The sequence below is a fragment of the Hypanus sabinus genome, chromosome 7 (genome assembly GCF_030144855.1).
Source record: "Hypanus sabinus isolate sHypSab1 chromosome 7, sHypSab1.hap1, whole genome shotgun sequence".
Classification (NCBI taxonomy): domain Eukaryota; kingdom Metazoa; phylum Chordata; class Chondrichthyes; order Myliobatiformes; family Dasyatidae; genus Hypanus; species Hypanus sabinus.
This window is the reverse complement of record NC_082712.1, coordinates 177,586,220-177,605,119: the sequence shown is the minus strand read 5'-3', so window position 1 is coordinate 177,605,119 and position 18,900 is coordinate 177,586,220. Positions and strand designations below refer to the sequence as shown.

The 18,900-nt window shown below is 49.6% G+C and overlaps 2 protein-coding genes across 2 annotated transcripts in view; one reads left to right on the top strand and one right to left on the bottom strand.

Annotated features, from left to right (window-relative positions):
* The window catches only part of LOC132397427 (alpha-parvin), a 107,227-nt gene that overhangs the window by 1,399 nt on the left and 86,928 nt on the right, over positions 1–18,900 (top strand). The window lies entirely within an intron of this gene.
* Positions 9,227–13,902, bottom strand: LOC132397430 (uncharacterized). Its single transcript, XM_059976215.1, has 2 exons — positions 11,540–13,902; positions 9,227–11,446 (listed from the first exon to the last, which is right to left on the bottom strand). Exon 2 carries the CDS (start codon positions 11,394–11,396, stop codon positions 10,488–10,490), a length of 909 nt encoding a protein of 302 aa, XP_059832198.1. The 5' UTR covers positions 11,397–11,446; positions 11,540–13,902; the 3' UTR covers positions 9,227–10,487.

The following is an 18,900-nucleotide window of genomic DNA, read 5'->3' as shown; positions in this document are numbered from 1 at the left end:
CTGTCACCCCTTTGGGGGTGGATGGGGGCATAGGCCACTGACAGCAGCTCACCGGAGCTATCTGTCCTGTGTCAGTCTTTCAGGTTGTCCCCAGGTGTAGCCCATCTTGCGTCTTCCAGGTGAAGATCCTTCCTCTCCCAGGGATGAGGTCTTTGGAGTTTCTGGAGCTCTGGGTTTTTATGGGATGGGGTTGCTGGTCCCATAACCCAACACTGCTTTCACATCCTGGCCTGGGATTGTCCGTGAGGGGGTTTGACACACTTATACTTTGAGAATACATTTACTTTGAAGTCACTCTGATACTGGCATGCACCAGATGGGACAAATGGCCTGTTTTGCTGCTGGACTCTGTCCAATTCTCTTAGTTGCTCAAAACCCTGATACGTCCAGGGAGACACGAGTCAGAAGGGTTGGAATCTTGGAGCAACACACGAGATTGGTATTCAGTGTTCAAATTCAAAATAAATTTATTATCAAAGTACCATATACTATGTTGAGATTAATTTTCTACTAGGCATTTACAGGAAAATAAAAGAATACAATAAATCAAAGAAAAACTAGACATAAACAAAAGACTGACAAACAGTGAATGTGCAAAAGAAGACAAATCATGCAAATAATAAAAAAGTAAGTAATACTGAGAACATGAGGCAATAGAACCATAGAACATTACAGCACAGAAACATGCCTTTTGGCCCTTCTTGGCTGTGCCGAACCATTTTTCAGCCTAGTCCCACTGACCTGCACTTGGCCCATATCCCTCCATACCCCTCTCATCCATGTACCTGTCCAAGTTTTTCTTAAATGTTAAAAGTGAGCCCGCATTCACCACTTCATCTGGCAGCTCATTCCACACTCCCACCACACTCTGCGTGAAGAAGCCCCCCCCCAATGTTCCCTTTAAACTTTTCCCCCTTCACCCTTAACCCATGTCCTCTGGTTTTTTTCTCCCCTACCCTCAGTGGAAAAAGCCTGCTTGCATTCACTCTATTTATACCCATCATAATTTTATACTCCTCGATCAAATCACCCCTCATTCTCCTACACTCCAGGGAATAAAGTCCTAACCTATTCAATCTTTCTCTGTAACTCAGTTTCTCAAGTTCCGGCAACATCCTTGTAAACCTTCTCTGCACTCTTTCAACTTTATTAATATCCTTCCTGTAATTAGGTGACCAAAACTGCACACAATACTCCAAATTTGGCCTCACCAATGTCTTATACAACCTCACCGTAACATTCCAACTCTTATACTCAATACTTTGATTTATAAAGGCCAATGTACTAAAAGTTCTCTTTACTACCCTATCTACTTGTGACACCACTTTTAGGGAATTATGTATCTGTACTCCCAGATCCCTCTGTTCTACTGCACTCCTCAGTCCTACCATTTACCTTGTATGTTCTACCTTGGTTTGTCCTTCCAAAGTGCAATACCTCACAATTGTCTGTATTAAACTCCATCTGCCATTTTTCAGCCCATTTTTCCAGCTGGTCCAAATAACTCTGCAAGCTTTGAAAACCTTCCTCACTGTCCAGTACACCTCCCATCTTTGTATCATCAGCAAATTTGCTGATCCAATTTACCACATTATCATCCAGATCATTGATATAGATGACAAATAACAATGGACCCAGCACTGATCCCTGTGGCACACCACTAGTCACAGGCCTCCACTCAGAGAAGCGATCCTCCATTACCACTCTCTGACTTCTCCCATTGAGCCAAAGTCTAATCCAATTTACTACCTCTCCATGTATACCTAGCGACTGAATCTTCCTAACTAACCTCCCATGCGGGACCTTGTCAAAGTCCTTACTGAAGTCCACGTATACAACATCCACTGCCTTCCCTTCATCCACTTTCCTGGTAACCTCCTCGAAAAACTCTAATAGATTTGTTAAACATGACCTACCACGCACAAAGCCATGTTGACTCTCCCTAATAAGTCCCCGTCTATCCAAATACTTGTAGATCCTATCTCTTAGTACTCCTCCCAATAATTTACCGGCCTATAATTACCCAGATTACTTTTAGAGCCTTTTTTAAACAACGGAACAACATGAGCTATCCTGAAATCCTCCGGCACCTCACCTATAGATACTGACATGTTAAATATATCTGCCAGGGCCCCTGCAATTTCAACACTAGTCTCCTTCAATTCCGAGGTCCGAGGGAATACCCTGTCAGGTCCTGGGGATTAATCTACTCTGATTTGGCTCAAGACAGCAAGCACCTCCTCCTCTTCAATCTGTATAAATTCCATGACCTCCCTACTTGTTTGCCTTGTTTCCATAGACTCCATGCCAGTTTCCTTAGTAAATACAGACACAAAAAACCCATTTAAGATCTCCCCCATTTCTTTTGGTTCCATACATGGCCGACCACTCTGATCTTCAAGAGGTCCAATTTTATCCCTTACTATCCTTTTGCTCTTAACATACTTGCAGAAGCTCTTAGGATTACCCTTCACACTGACTGCCAAAGCAACCTCATGTCTTTCTTTAGCCCTCCTGATTTCTTTCTTAAGTATTTTCTTACTCTTTTTATACTCCTCAAGCATCTTATTTCCCCCCTGTTGCCTATACATCTCTCTCTTCTTCTTTATCAAAGTTCCAATATCCCTCAAGAACCAAGGTTCCTTATTCCTATTCGTTTTGCCTTTAACCCTGACAGGAACATACAAACTCTGCATTCTCAAAATTTCTCCTTTGAAAGCCTTCCTCTTACCAATCACTTCCTTGCCAGAGAACAACCTGTCCCAATCCACGCTTTTTAGATCCTTTCTCATTTCTTCAGATTTGGCCTTTTTCCAGTTTAGAACCTCAACCTGAGGACCAGATCTATCTTTATCCATGATCACGTTGAAACCAATGGCATTATGATCACTAGACCCAAAGTGTTCCCCTTCACACACTACTGTCACTTGTCCTAACTCATTTCCTAATAGAAGATTTAATATTGCATCCTCTCTAGTTGGTACCTTTATATATTGATTTAGAAAACATTCCTGAACACATTTCACAAACTCTAACCCATCTAGACCTTTAACAGTATGGGAGTTCCAATCAATGTGTGAAGAATTAAAATCCCCTACTATCACAACTTTATGTTTCCTGCAGTTGTCTGCTATCTCTCTGCAGATTTGCTCCTCCAATTCTCACTGACTATTGGGTGGTCTGTGATACAACCCCATTAATGTGGTCATACCTTTCCTGTTTCTCAGCTCCACCCATATGGCCTCGGTAGACAAGCCCTCTAACCTGTCCTGCCTGAGCACTGCTGTAACATTTTCCGTGACTAGCAATGCCACCCCCCCCACCCCCACCCTTCATCCCTCTGCCTCTATCACGTCTGAAACATCAGAACCTTGGAACATTGAGCTGCCAGTCCTGCCCCTCCTGTAGCCAAGTTTCTCTAATGGCTATGATGTCATAATTCCACATGTCAATCCAGGCCCTCAGCTCGTCAGCCTTCCCCACAATACTCTTCGCATTGAAATAGACACACCTCAGAAGATTATTACCACCACACACAACCCTTCCATTTCTGACTTTGCATGAACTTTTAACATAATTTATTTTCACCACTGCTGCACTATCTGCTCTGGCACTCTGGTTCCCACCCCCCCTGCAAAACTAGTTTAAACCCTCCCCAAAAGCACTAACAAACCTCTCTGCAAGGATATTGGTCCCCCTGTTGTTCAGGTGTAACCCGTCTCTCTTGTACTGGTCCCACCTGCCCCAGAAGAGGTCCCAATGATCGTGAAGTCTGAAACCCTGCCCCCTACACCAGTTCCTCAGCCACGTGTTCATCCTCCGGAGCATCCTACTCTTACCCTCACTGGCACGTGGCACAGGTAGCAATCCGGAGATTACCACCCTCGAGTTCCTGCTTTTTAACTTCCTACCAAGCTCTCTATACTCACCCTTCAGGACCTCCTCACTTTTTCTTCCTACGTCATTGGTACCGATGTGTACCATGGTATCTGGCTGATCACCCTCCCACTTCAGAATGCTGTGCGCGCGATCAGAGACGTCCCTGACCCTGGCACCCGGAAGGCAACAAACCATCTGGGAGTCTCTGTCGCGACCACAGAATCTCCTGTCTGTACCCCTGACTATGGAGTCCCCTATCACTACCGCTCTCCTCTTCTTCCTCCCTCCCTTCTGCACTGCAGAACCAGACTCAGTGCAAGAGCTCCAGCTGCCGCAGCTTGTCCCAGGTAAGCCAACCCCCCCCAACAGTATCTAAATCGGTATACTTGTTGTTGAGGGGAATGGCCACGGGGGAGCCCTGCACTACCTGCCCTTTCCTCTTCCCTCGCCTGACGGTAACCCAATTACCTGTGCCCTGTTCCTTAGGTGTAACTACCTCCCAGAAGCTACTATCTATAAACTGCTCAGTCTCCTGAATGATCCAGAGGTCATCCAGCCCCTGCTCCAGTTCCCTAACACAGTCTGTTAGGAGCTGCAGCTGGATGCACTTCTTGCAGGTGTCACTGCCAGGGACACCGGAGGTCTCCCTGACTTCCCACATCCTGCAAGAGGAGCATTCCAGCATCCTGCCTGGCATATTCTCTAAGCTTACAGGTAGTCCCCGAGTTACAAATGTCCGACTTATGGACAACTTGTACTTACGAACTGAGGAAGGAGAACGCCATCCGCCATTTCAAATCATTGCCGGTGACACTGTGTTGAGTGTTTAACTTTGTACTTGGCTTAAATTTTTCTTAGTAAGATTCACCCTGACCCTGCCCAGTTCCAGTCAGCTGGTGGCGCAGTGAGATCAGAGCTGGGCTCAAGAACGGAGGTTTCTGAGTTCGATTCAGTGACAGACCACTCCTGTGTCAGGTTGATGTCGTTCCAGTGACTCCTGTACCATCCGTGCCGGGTTGATGTCGAGCTTGCAACTCAACCTCGTAAAAAAACACTGCCACCTCCAGTTTAAATTCCCACGCGGAATATTGTGGAGGATCAAATACCCAAACTCAGCACAGCCCCCACTTCTCCCATTTAGCCTGTCTCAGTGCAGTGGTCTTTATGACCCAGCGGAGCTCGGGACCTGCCGCCCGCAATGTTTCTGTTCCATTGAAGGGATGCGATCGCGATTAAAAATAAAGTGGAAATAATAAAGCGTTTGGAAAGAGGTGAAACGCTATCTGTCATTGGAAAAGCGTTAGGCTACAATCGGTCAACGATTGGAACAATTTTAAAGGATAACGGATAAAGTGAGAATAATGGAGCACGTGAAAGGTCCTGCCCTGATGAAAGCTACAATTATTACTAAGTAATGCAGTGGTTTAATTATTGGAATTCATACATTTCTTAAGTGTTTTACATGCATAGAAAGGTAAAATATATACTATATACTAAGACAAACGTTTCACAAACTGACGCTAAATAATACCGGATGTACGTGTTCTGACTTGCGTACAAATCCGACTTAAAAACTGACTCAGGAACGGAACTTGTACGTAACCTAGGGACTGCCTGTACTAGTTAAAAAAGAAATCGAATGAGAAAAAAACAACAACTTACCAGAACCGACCCTCGCCTCTGCCTGTTCTCCCCGAAGCCTGTTGAGCCAAAGCCGTCCCACTCTGACTCAGTCCACTCCGACGATGGCTGCTTTGCTAGATGAAACTTCTTTTATAGTGCTCTAGCTGACCGGCTGTCTTCAGCTCCTCTGCACCCAATTGGTTGGCCATTTAAAAAACTGAAAAGCCCACAAATCCTCTCCTTCTCAAGCTCTGATGATGCCTTGGAAGTGAGTCTGTAGGTGGTAGAATCTGCTGAGGAGTTGTGGCCAGTGAAGTTAGCCCCTCTGGTTCAGGGGTAATAACTATTCCTGAGCCTGGTGGTGTGGTTTTAACCAGTATAAACCAGTCTGGTTTCCTCACACATTCCAAAGACGTACAGGTTAGTAGGTTAATTGGCTCCTGCATGATGGCAGTAGCAAGAAAAGAGCCTGGCCTGGATGGTGGAGTTCTTAATGACGGACGGTGCTTTCTTCTGGCAGCGCTCCAGTGTAAATGTGCTCAGTGGTGGGGAGGGTTTTGCCTGTGATGGACTGGACTGTATCCCCCCACTTTCTGTAGAATTCTTCTTGGTGTGCAATAGTTTCTGCAGATGCTGGCAATCTTGAGCAACACACACAAGATGCTGGAGGAACTCAAAGGTGGTGTTTGTGGAAGGAAATGGTCCTTCCTCATTTTTGGTTGGGAATCTTCCATCTGATCCCCTTCTCCCCAAGGATGCTGCCTGACCTGCTGAGTTCTGCTGGCAGTGAGTTTATAGCAATAGTGTGGATGGGATGTCTTCTCTCTCAGTCTTGTCTGGATGTCCTCCGAGAGTTGTTCAGAATCAGGTTTATTATCACTGAGATGTAGAACATTACATCGACACTTGTATAGACACTTCGGCCCACAACCTTTAACCTACAACAAGATCATTCAAAAGTTTCTCTCTCCTCTCCCCCCCCCCCCCCATGAAGGCTCTCAGCCTGAAACGTTGGCTTTATTCCTCGCCCTACCTGCTGAGGTCCCCCAGTATTTTGACTGTGTTGCTCTGGATTTCCAATATTTGCAGGATCTCTTGTGTTTATTCTGCACAGTTTCTTGTGGTCGCGGGCAGAGCAGTGGCAGTTGAGATGCACTCCGGAGTGTCGGGGAGACTGTTTGCGAAGATTACTGGGTTGGGAAGGAGGAGTGGGCCAATACTCTCTTTTTCAAAGTTCAAAGTCAATTTATTTCAAGATATACGTATATTACCCTGAGATTAATTTTCTTGTGGGCATACTCAGTAAATCCATAATAGAATAATAACCATAACTGAAAGACCACACCAAGTTGGGCGTTTAACCAAATGTATGAAAGGCAAACAAAAGGCTTGACATGACAGCACCCTGATGACTCCACCAGAAAGGGGGCGCACGCACACAGACACACACACACTCACACACACACACACACACACACACACACACACACAGACACACACACACGCACACTCACACACACACACGCGCACACACGCACACTCACACACACAGACACACACACACACACGCACACACACACACAGACACACACACTCACACGCACACACACACACGCACGCACACTCACACACACACAGACACACACACACACGCACACACGCACACTCACACACAGACACACACACACGTGCACACACAGATGCACGCACGCACACTCACACACACACACACGCACGTGCACACACAGACGCACACACGCGCACACACACACACACACGCACGTGCACACACAGATGCACGCAGGCACACTCACACACACACACTCACACACACAGACGCACACACACACACACACACTCACACACACACACACGCGCACACACACTCACACACACGCACGCACACACACACACACACAGACGCACACACACACACACACTCACACACACACACGCGCACACACACACACTCACACACACGCACACACACACACACACACACACAGACGCACACACGCGCACACACACTCACACACACACACACACACACTCACACACACACACACACACACACTCACACACACACACACACACTCACACACACAGACGTGCACACACACACACACACAGACGTGCACACACACACACACACACGTGCACACACACACATGCATGCACACATGGGCACGCACACACACACACACACACACACTCACACACACACGCGCGCACACACACTCATACACACACACGCACGCACACACACTCACACACACACACACGCGCGCACACACACACGCACGCACACACACTGATACACGCACACACACACACGCACTCACACATGCACGCACACTCACATACACACACATACGCGCACAGAGCAACAATTTGTGCAAAAGCAAAAAGAAATAATAATAATAATCATAAGCTGTAAGTATAGAGAACGTGAGATGGAGAGTCCTTGAAAGTGAGTCCATAGGTTGTGGGAACTGTTCAATGCGGGGTGAGTGAAGTTAACTCCTCTGGTTCAAGAGCCTGATGGTCGAGCGGTAAAAACTTTCTGAGCCTGGTGGTGTGAGTCCTGAGGCTCCTGTACCTCCTTCCTGATGATAGCAGTGAGAAGAGAGCATGGCCTGGGTGGTGGGGGTCCCTGATCTCAGCAGTGAGAAGAGAGCTCGGCCTGGGTGGTGGGGGTCCCTGATGACAGCAGTGAGAAGAGAGCATGGCCTGGGTGGTGGGGGTCCTTGATCTCAGCAGTGAGAAGAGAGCTCGGCCTGGGTGGTGGGGGTCCCTGATGACAGCAGTGGGAAGAGAGCTCGGCCTGGGTGGTGGGGTCCCTGATGACAGCAGTGAGAAGAGAGCTCGGCCTGGGTGGTGGGGGTCCCTGATGACAGCACTGAGAAGAGAGCTCGGCCTGGGTGGTGGGGGTCCCTGATTACAGCAGTGGGAAGAGAGCTCGGCCTGGGTGGTGGGGTCCCTGATGACAGCAGTGAGAAGAGAGCTCGGCCTGGGTGGTGGGGGTCCCTGATGACAGCAGTGAGAAGAGAGCATGGCCTGGGTGGTGGGGGTCCCTGATGACAGCAGTGAGAAGAGAGCATGGCCTGGGTGGTGGGGTCCCTGATGACAGCAGTGAGAAGAGAGCATGGCCTGGGTGGTGGGGGTCCCTGATGACAGCAGTGAGAAGAGAGCTCGGCCTGGGTGGTGGGGGTCCCTGATGACAGCAGTGAGAAGAGAGCATGGCCTGGGTGGTGGGGTCCCTGATGACAGCAGTGAGAAGAGAGCATGGCCTGGGTGGTGGGGGTCCCTGATCTCAGCAGTGAGAAGAGAGCTCGGCCTGGGTGGTGGGGGTCCTGATGACAGCAGTGAGAAGAGAGCTCGGCCTGAGTGGTGGGGGTCCCTGATGACAGCAGTGAGAAGAGAACTCGGCCTGGGTGGTGGGGTCCCTGATTACAGCAGTGAGAAGAGAGCTTGGCCTGGGTGCTGGGGGTCCTGATTACAGCAGTGAGAAGAGAGCTCTGCCTGGGTGGTGGGATCCCTGATGACAGCAGTGAGAAGAGAGCATGACCTGTGTGGTGGGGGTCCCTGATGACAGCAGTGAGAAGAGAGCTCGGCCTGGGTGGTGGGGGTCCCTGATGACAGCAGTGAGAAGAGAGCTCAGCCTGGGTGGTGGGGGTCTCTGATTACAGCAGTGAGAAGAGAGCTCAGCCTGGGTGGTGGGGGTCTCTGATTACAGCAGTGAGAAGAGAGCTCAGCCTGGGTGGTGGGGGTCCCTGATGACAGCAGTGAGAAGAGAGCTCAGCCTGGGTGGTGGGGGTCTCTGATTACAGCAGTGAGAAGAGAGCTCAGCCTGGGTGGTGGGGGTCTCTGATTACAGCATTGAGAAGAGAGCTCGGCCTGGGTGGTGGGGGTCCCTGATGACAGCAGTGAGAAGAGAGCTCGGCCTGGGTGGTGGGGATCCCTGATTACAGCAGTGAGAAGAGAGCTCGGCCTGGGTGGTGGGGGTCCCTGATTACAGCAGTGAGAAGAGAGCTCGGCCTGGGTGGTGGGGTCCTGATCTCAGCAGTGAGAAGAGAGCTCGGCCTGGGTGGTGGGGTCCTGATCTCAGCAGTGAGAAGAGAGCTCAGCCTGGGTGGTGGGGTCCCTGATGACAGCAGTGAGAAGAGAGCTCGGCCTGGGTGGTGGGGATCCTGATGACAGCAGCGAGGAGAGAGCTCGGCCTGGGTGGTGGGTTCCCTGATGACAGCAGTGAGAAGAGAGCTCAACCTGGGTGGTGGGGGTCCCTGATTACAGCAGTGAGAAGAGAGCTCGGCCTGGGTGGTGGGGTCCTGATCTCAGCAGTGAGAAGAGAGCTCGGCCTGGGTGGTGGGGGTCTCTGATTACAGCAGTGAGAAGAGAGCTCGGCCTGGGTGGTGGGGGTCCCTGATTACAGCAGTGAGAAGAGAGCTCTGCCTGGGTGGTGGGGTCCCTGATGACAGCAGTGAGAAGAGAGCATGACCTGTGTGGTGGGGGTCCCTGATGACAGCAGTGAGAAGAGAGCTCGGCCTGGGTGGTGGGGTCCCTGATGACAGCAGTGAGAAGAGAGCTCAACCTGGGTGGTGGGGGTCCCTGATTACAGCAGTGAGAAGAGAGCTCGGCCTGGGTGGTGGGGTCCTGATCTCAGCAGTGAGAAGAGAGCTCGGCCTGGGTGGTGGGGGTCTCTGATTACAGCAGTGAGAAGAGAGCTCGGCCTGGGTGTTGGGTGTCCCTGATGACAGCAGTGAGAAGAGAGCTCGGCCTGGGTGGTGGGGGTCCCTGATTACAGCAGTGAGAAGAGAGCTCGGCCTGGGTGTTGGGTGTCCCTGATGACAGCAGTGAGAAGAGAGCTCGGCCTGGGTGGTGGGGTCCCTGATGACAGCAGTGAGAAGAGAGCTCGGCCTGGGTGGTGGGTGTCCCTGATTACAGCAGTGAGAAGAGAGCTCGGCCTGGGTGGTGGGTGTCCCTGATTACAGCAGTGAGAAGAGAGCTCGGCCTGGGTGTTGGGTGTCCCTGATGACAGCAGTGAGAAGAGAGCTCGGCCTGGGTGGTGGGGTCCCTGATGACAGCAGTGAGAAGAGAGCTCGGCCTGGGTGGTGGGTGTCCCTGATTACAGCAGTGAGAAGAGAGCTCGGCCTGGGTGGTGGGTGTCCCTGATTACAGCAGTGAGAAGAGAGCTCGGCCTGGGTGGTGGGGGTCCCTGATGACAGCAGTGAGAAGAGAGCATGGCCTGGGTGGTGGGGGTCTCTGATTACAGCAGTGAGAAGGGAGCATGACCTGGGTGGTGGGGGTCCCTGATGACAGCAGTGAGAAGAGAGCTCGGCCTGGTGGTGGGGTCCTGATCTCAGCAGTGAGAAGAGAGCTCGGCCTGGGTGGTGGGGGTCCCTGATGACAGCAGTGAGAAGGGAGCTCGGCCTGGGTGGTGGGGGTCCCTGATGACAGCAGTGAGAAGAGAGCATGGCCTGGGTGGTGGGGGTCCCTGATGACAGCAGTGAGAAGAGAGCTCGGCCTGGGTGGTGGGGGTCCCTGATGACAGCAGTGGGAAGAGAGCTCAGCCTGGGTGGTGGGGTCCCTGATGACAGCAGTGAGAAGAGAGCTCGGCCTGGGTGGTGGGGGTCCCTGATGACAGCACTGAGAAGAGAGCTCGGCCTGGGTGGTGGGGGTCCCTGATTACAGCAGTGGGAAGAGAGCTCGGCCTGGGTGGTGGGGTCCCTGATGACAGCAGTGAGAAGAGAGCTCGGCCTGGGTGGTGGGGGTCCCTGATGACAGCAGTGAGAAGAGAGCATGGCCTGGGTGGTGGGGGTCCCTGATGACAGCAGTGAGAAGAGAGCATGGCCTGGGTGGTGGGGTCCCTGATGACAGCAGTGAGAAGAGAGCATGGCCTGGGTGGTGGGGGTCTCTGATTACAGCAGTGAGAAGAGAGCTCGGCCTGGGTGGTGGGGGTCCCTGATGACAGCAGTGAGAAGAGAGCATGGCCTGGGTGGTGGGGTCCCTGATGACAGCAGTGAGAAGAGAGCTCAACCTGGGTGGTGGGGGTCCCTGATTACAGCAGTGAGAAGAGAGCTCGGCCTGGGTGGTGGGGTCCTGATCTCAGCAGTGAGAAGAGAGCTCGGCCTGGGTGGTGGGGGTCTCTGATTACAGCAGTGAGAAGAGAGCTCGGCCTGGGTGGTGGGGGTCCCTGATTACAGCAGTGAGAAGAGAGCTCGGCCTGGGTGTTGGGTGTCCCTGATGACAGCAGTGAGAAGAGAGCTCGGCCTGGGTGGTGGGGTCCCTGATGACAGCAGTGAGAAGAGAGCTCGGCCTGGGTGGTGGGTGTCCCTGATTACAGCAGTGAGAAGAGAGCTCGGCCTGGGTGGTGGGTGTCCCTGATTACAGCAGTGAGAAGAGAGCTCGGCCTGGGTGGTGGGGGTCTCTGATTACAGCAGTGAGAAGGGAGCTCGGCCTCGGTGGTGGGGTCCCTGATGACAGCAGTGAGAAGAGAGCTCGGCCTGGGTGGTGGGGATCCTGATGACAGCAGCGAGGAGAGAGCTCGGCCTGGGTGGTGTGGTCCCTGATGACAGCAGTGAGAAGAGAGCTCGGCCTGGTGGTGGGGTCCTGATCTCAGCAGTGAGAAGAGAGCTCGGCCTGGGTGGTGGGGATCCTGATGACAGCAGCGAGGAGAGAGCTCGGCCTGGGTGGTGTGGTCCCTGATGACAGCAGTGAGAAGGGAGCTCGGCCTGGTGGTGGGGTCCTGATCTCAGCAGTGAGAAGAGAGCTCGGCCTGGGTGGTGCGGGTCCCTGATGACAGCAGTGAGAAGGGAGCTCGGCCTGGGTGGTGGGGGTCCCTGATGACAGCAGTGAGAAGAGAGCATGGCCTGGGTGGTGGGGGTCCCTGATGACAGCAGTGAGAAGAGAGCTCGGCCTGGGTGGTGGGGGTCCCTGATGATGGATGCTCCTTTCCTGCAACAGCCCTCTGTGTAGATGTGCTCAATGGAGGGGAGGGCTTTACCCATGACGGACTGGGCCGTGCCCTCTACTTAGTTAACTTAAAATTTCTTGTTGTAATTTATAGTTCTTTTAGACTATTTTTTGTGTTGTAATATTTTGCTGCTGCAAAACAACACATTTTTCAGCACATGCCAGTGGTTTCAAGCCTGATTCTCATGTGGGAATGGAACTTGGTCGAGTAACTGTTTGTACAAAAGTGAGCTGGCCACGTTCTCTCCCTCAGCTTTGGCTCTGAATCTAGATGAGTTATTCATCCTTTTATGGTCGAAAGTTGTGGGCATTGAGCAAAGATTGAACTCCCCCAGGCAGGGAGTGTTGACTTGTGTTGATGTTCAGCCCAAATATGGCTTTGGTTCCATCAACTCCTGCCTTCACTTCCACTTCAAACCGAGCTGAAAGTTTAGCTGGTGATGTCGAAATGCTTCAGAGAATCAGAATCAGGTTTATTATCACTGGTATATGTCATGAAATTTGTGGTTTCATGACAGAAATACGCTGCAAGACTTAAAAAAAATTACAGTAGGTTACAATAAGAATTATGTTTTTAAAAAATTTATCATGGATATCTGCCGTGTCATATGATGTGGGTGATCATGGTTTATGACCAAGATTGTTCTTGGCAAGGAAGTGGTCTGCCATTGCTCCCTTCCGGACAGTGTCTTTACAAGATGGGTGACCCCAGCCATTATCGATTCTCTTCAGAGATTGTCTGCCTGGCGTCAGTGCTCGCATAACCAGGACTTGTGATGTACACCAGCTGCTCATACGACCATCCACCACCTGCCCCCATGGATTCACGTGACCCTGATCGGGGGCTAAGCAGGTGCTACACCTTGCCCAAGGGTGACTGCAGGCTAGCGGAGGGAAGGAGCACCTTACACCTCCTTTGGTAGAGATGTGTCTCCACCTCGCCACCACAAAAAATAAATATGTAATGCAAAAAGAGAACATTACATATTTCAGAAATCTAATAAATCAGAAACAGGTTTAATATCACCGGCATTTGTTGTGGAATTGTTCCTTTGCATCAGCAGTGCATTGCAATACATAATTAAAAAACTGAAAATTACAATAAGAATATATATGTATTAAATAAATAGAGAAAAAAAAACAAACAAAAAAAATTACTGAGGTAGATTTCACGGGTTCATTGTCCATTCAGAAATTTGATGGTGGAGGGGAAGAAGCTGTTCCTGAATCGTTGAGTGTGTGTCTTCAGGCTCCTGTACCTCCTCCCTGATGGCAGAGGGGAAGAAGCTGTTCCTGAATCATTGAGTGTGTGTCTTCAGGCTCCTGTACCTCCTCCCTGATGGCAGAGGGGAAGAAGCTGTTCCTGAATCACTGAGTGTGTGTCTTCAGGCTCCTGTACCTCCTCCCTGATGGCAGAGGGGAAGGAGCTGTTCCTGAATCGTTGAGCGTGTGTCTTCAGGCTCCTGTACATCCTCCCTGATGGCAGAGGGGAAGGAGCTGTTCCTGAATCGTTGAGTGTGTGTCTTCAGGCTCCTGTACCTCCTCCCTGATGGCAGAGGGGAAGGAGCTGTTCCTGAATCGTTGAGTGTGTGTCTTCAGGCTCCTGTACCTCCTCACTGATGGCAGAGGGGAAGGAGCTGTTCCTGAATCGTTGAGCGTGTGTCTTCAGGCTCTTCATTAGAGTCATGGTTGTAGAACGCTTCATCTCAGAGGCCCTTCTGCCCATCTAGTCTGTGCTGAACTGTTAATCTGCTAGTCCCATCTAGACGATAGTCCTCCATACCCCTCCCATCCACAGACCAATCCAAATTTCTTTTAAATGTTGAAGTCGTCCCTGCATCCAGTATTTGTCCCAGTGACTTGCTCCAGACTCATCATCCTGTGCTCTGTTAATGTGCTGCATGAACTTGTCTCCTCTCCAATCTCAGGGTCAATTTAACAGTGAAGTCTCCCTGCAGTCTTTTATTCACACAGCTCAGGCTATTGTCAGCTTTGTGTATAAACCACCTTTTATCTGATATCGCAATACCGCATGGAACAGGCCCAAGCGCTGACCAGCGACCCACCTATTTAACCACAGCCAAATCACAGGACAATTTACAGTGACCAATTAACCTACTAGACTGTGGGAGGAAACTGGAGCACCTGGAGGAAACCCACGCATTCTGAGGGGAGGACGTAGAAAACTCTCACAGATGACGTAAACTCTGGCATGTAAAAACATCGTGCTAACTGCTACGTTACACTGGCCCTCCTGTTCTGGCTCATTTGCCAACTAATTAATTGTGTTTACAAGAGATTAGTTTTATTTGTCACACGTACATTGAAATGTGCAGTGAAATGCGTTGTTTGTGTTAATGACCAGTACAGTCTGAGGATGGGGGCAGCCCACAAGTGTCACAATGCTTCCAGCACCAACATAGCATGCCCATGTCCAACTCACCAACCCTAACCTGTATGTAAAATTTGAAAGTTTAGGAGGTAGCTGAAGAGATTGTGGAGGCATTAATTAATGATCTCTCAAAAATGACTAATTCTGGCATGGTGCCAGAGGACTGGAAAATTGCCAATGTCACTCCACTCTTCAAGAAGGGGGGAAGGCAGAAGGAAAGCATTTATCGGCCAGTTAGCCTGACCTTGGTGGCTGGAAGATGTTGGATAGGTTGTAAAGGGTGTGGTTTCAGGGTGCTTGGAGTCACATGGTAAAATAGGCCACAGTCAGCATGGTTTCCTTGAGGGAAAACCTTGCCTGACAAATCTGTTGGAGCTCCTTGAGGAAATAACAGCAGGATAGACAAAGGATAATTGGTGGATTTTGTGTACTTGGATTTTCAGAAGGCCTTTGACAAGGTGCCAAACATGAGACTGATTAACAAGTTAAGAGCCTGTGGTATTACAGGTAAGATACTAACTTGGATAAAGCAGTGGCTGATTGGCAGGAATCAAAGAGTGGGAATAAAGGGAGCCTTTTCTGGCTGGCTGCCAGTGGCTAGTGGTGTTCCACAGAGGCCTGGGTTGAGACCGATTCTTTTTACATTATATGCTAATGAGTTAGATGATGGAATTGATGGCTTTGTGGACAATACAAAGATAGGCGGAGGGGCGGGCAGTTCTGAAAAAATAAAGGCATGGGTTATAATCACAGGAAGAAAATTCAAAAATCTGAGGTGCAAAGGGACTTGGGGGTCCTTGTGTAGGATTTTCTAAAGGTTATAATTTGCAGGTTGAGTCTGTGGTGAGGAAGGCAAATGCAATGTTAGCATTCATTTCAAGAGGACTAGAATTTAAAAGCAAGGATGTATTGTTGAGGCTTGATAAAGCTCTGGTGAAGCCTCACTGGGAGTACTGTCAGCAGTTTGAGCCCCTTATCCAAGAAAGAACGTGCTGACATTGGGAAAGGTTCAGAGGAGGTTCACAGAAATGATTCTGGGAGTGAAGGGCTATGAGGAACGTTCGATGGCTCTGGGCCTTTACTCAATGGAATTTAGAAGAATGTGTGGGGGATCTCATTGAAACCTATCAAATGTTAGACTGGAGAGTCTGATGCCAGTGGGCCAGCCTTAAAATAGATTCCCAACCTTTTTTATGCCGTCGACCAATGCCATTAAGCTAGGGCTCCAGAGATCCTAGGTTGGGCACCCTGGAAGAGAGGGGCATCCATTTAGAACAGAGGTGAAGATGGTTTCCCTCCCACAGAGGATGGTGAATCTGTGGAACTCATTGCCACAGGCAGCTGTGAAGACCACGTTACTGAGTCCATTTAAGGCAGAGGTTGATAGGTTCTTGATTGGTCAGAATGTGAAAGGTTATGGGGAGAAGGCAGGGGTATGGGGCTGAAAGGGAAATGTATTAGCCATGATGGAACAGTGGAGCAGACTCAGTGGGCTGAATGGCCTAATTTTGCTCCTGTGACCTATGATCTATGGTCAGAAAGACGTCTGGGTAGGTACATGGTCAATTTCTTGGTTTGACGTTCCAGAATTCGGAAAATTTCCCAACCCTCAGGCTGATTGCTTACTTTGGCAACACTTTAAGCCTTTCCCTTTTGACCTGATAAAACGTTCAACTTGTTAACCTGGATGGACCACATTTTCTTATGTGTTTCTGTGCCTGGAGCAATGAATAATATTTGTGAATTAGATATTAATACTTGAAATGTTAGCAATGCACTCACGATACTAGAGGAACTCAGCAGGTCTGGGAGTCGATGTTTCAGACAGAGACCCTTCATCTGGATGCAAGGAATGAGCAGATGCCAGATAAAAAGGTGAGGGGTGGAGAAGGAGGCTAGCTGGAAGATGATGGGTGGAAAAAGTCAAGGGCTGGAGAGGAAGGAATCTGATAGGAGAGGAGAGTGGACCATGGGAAAAGTAGGAGGAGGCAGAGAAGCTCTAACTGGCAGATAAAAAGTGAGTCCAGGTGAGAGGAAATTGTTTTATTATTGTCACATGTACAGAGATACAGTGAAAAGTTTGTCTTGCACACTCTTCATACAGATCAGATCATTACACAGCGGACTGGGGTAGAACAAGGGAAAACAATAACAGAATACAGAGTAAAGTGTAACAGTCACACAGAGAGTGCAGCGCAAGTCAGATGTAAGTTGCAAGACCATAATGAAGTAGATGGCAAGGTCAATAGTCCAACTTTTAGTTCTAAGGAACTACAGTAGATTCTGGTTAATTATGACCAGTGCATTTTGAGCCAATTTAAGCAGCTGCCCTAATTTTCTAAAGTCTCATGGAAATAGTTAAAAAGGTGTTTAAAAAAAGGTAAACGACTGTTTAGATCAGAAGATACAGGAGCAAATTAGGCCATTTGCCCCATTCTTGAAAGATCATTACTAATCTGGATGAGTATGCTGCAGTTATTACCAACTTCATTAAAACCTGGTGGATGAGTGTGTGCCCACAAAGACTTGAGGCTGATTTATACTTGTGCGTACGGGCTACGCCGTAGCCCTGATTTTCACTTCTGCGTCGCTCTACACTGTAGCGAGCATGCATTGGTGTGCGCCAAAATGCTAGTTGGCGGTGGGATTTCTATGCCACTGTGTTGAGTTTCTTCGTGAGAGACATGGACGAGGAAATGCATTTCAAACGTTTTCGCATGTCTGCAGATAGATTTGACGATTTGGTTCATCTATTTCGTATCAGCGTATGCACAGCCTACAGACATGGTAGAGAAGAAGCAACTGGAAATGCGATGCTACCAAATGGACCAATCACAGTTGTTCCGGTCTACGTCACTGCGATGTGTGAGCAACTTTTCTGGAGAGGTGCACGTCACCCTACTGCGTAGGGTACGCGATGCCTACGGCGTAGATGCGGCGCACAGGTATAAATCAGCCTTCACTGTACATTCCCAAACCAAAAGCCGAAGTGTGGGAAATGGAGGAGATGCGGGTGAGGGCATCATCGATGACGACAGAAGGGAAACCAGGAGGTACATCGTCTGCTGAAGGCTAGATCTGTGGAATTCAAGTCCAGCAACCCTGGTCTGTACCAGATAACCAGGTATGATTTTCAGAGGGCTATTTCAAGGGCAAAGAGACAAGAGGCAAAGAGGTTGGAGGTGATATCAGATGCACTGCAACTCTGGCAGGGTCTGCAAGACATTACTTCCTACAAAGCAAAACCCCCTAGCGTGAATGGCAGGCAGCGATGCTTCACTACCAGATGAACTCAATGCCTTCTATGCCCGTTTTGAAACAGAGGACATTACTACAGCTGTGAAGATCCCTGCTGCACCTGATGACCCTGTGATCTCTGTCTCAGAGGCCGATGTTAGACTGTCTTTAAAGAGAGTGAACCCTCGCAAGGCAGAAGGTCCTGATGGAGTACCTGGTAACGCTCTGAAAACCTGTGCCAACCAACTAGCGGGAGTCCTCAAGGACATTTTCAACCTCTCACCACCAAGAGAAGTTCCCACTTGCTTCAAAAAGGCAACAATTATACCTGTGCCTGAGGATAATAATGTGGGCTGCCCTAGTGACTATTGCCCAGTAGCACTCACATCAACAGTGATGAAATGCTTTGAGAGGTTGGTTATGACTAGACTGAATTCCTGCCTCAGCAAGGACCTGGACCCATTGCAATTTGCCTATCGCCACAATAGGTCAACGGCAGATGCAATTTCAATGGCTCTCCACACGGCTTTAGACCACCTGGACAACACAAACACCTACGTCAGATGCTGTTCATCGACTATAGCTCAGTATTTAATACCATCATTCCCACAATCCTGATTGAGAAGTTACAGAACCTGGGCCTCTGTACCTCCCTCTGCAATTGGATCCTCGACTTCCTCACCGGAAAACCACAATCTGTGTGGATTGGTGATAATCCTCTTTGCTGACGATCAACACGGGCACACCTCAGGGGTATGTGCTTAGCCCACTGCTCTACTCTCCATATACACATGACT

Bases quoted from the DNA above. Each gene is read 5' to 3' on its own strand.
- LOC132397430 (XM_059976215.1), bottom strand. From the start codon at position 11,396: ATGCTCTCTTCTCACTGCTGTCATCAGGGACCCCACCACCCAGGCCAT.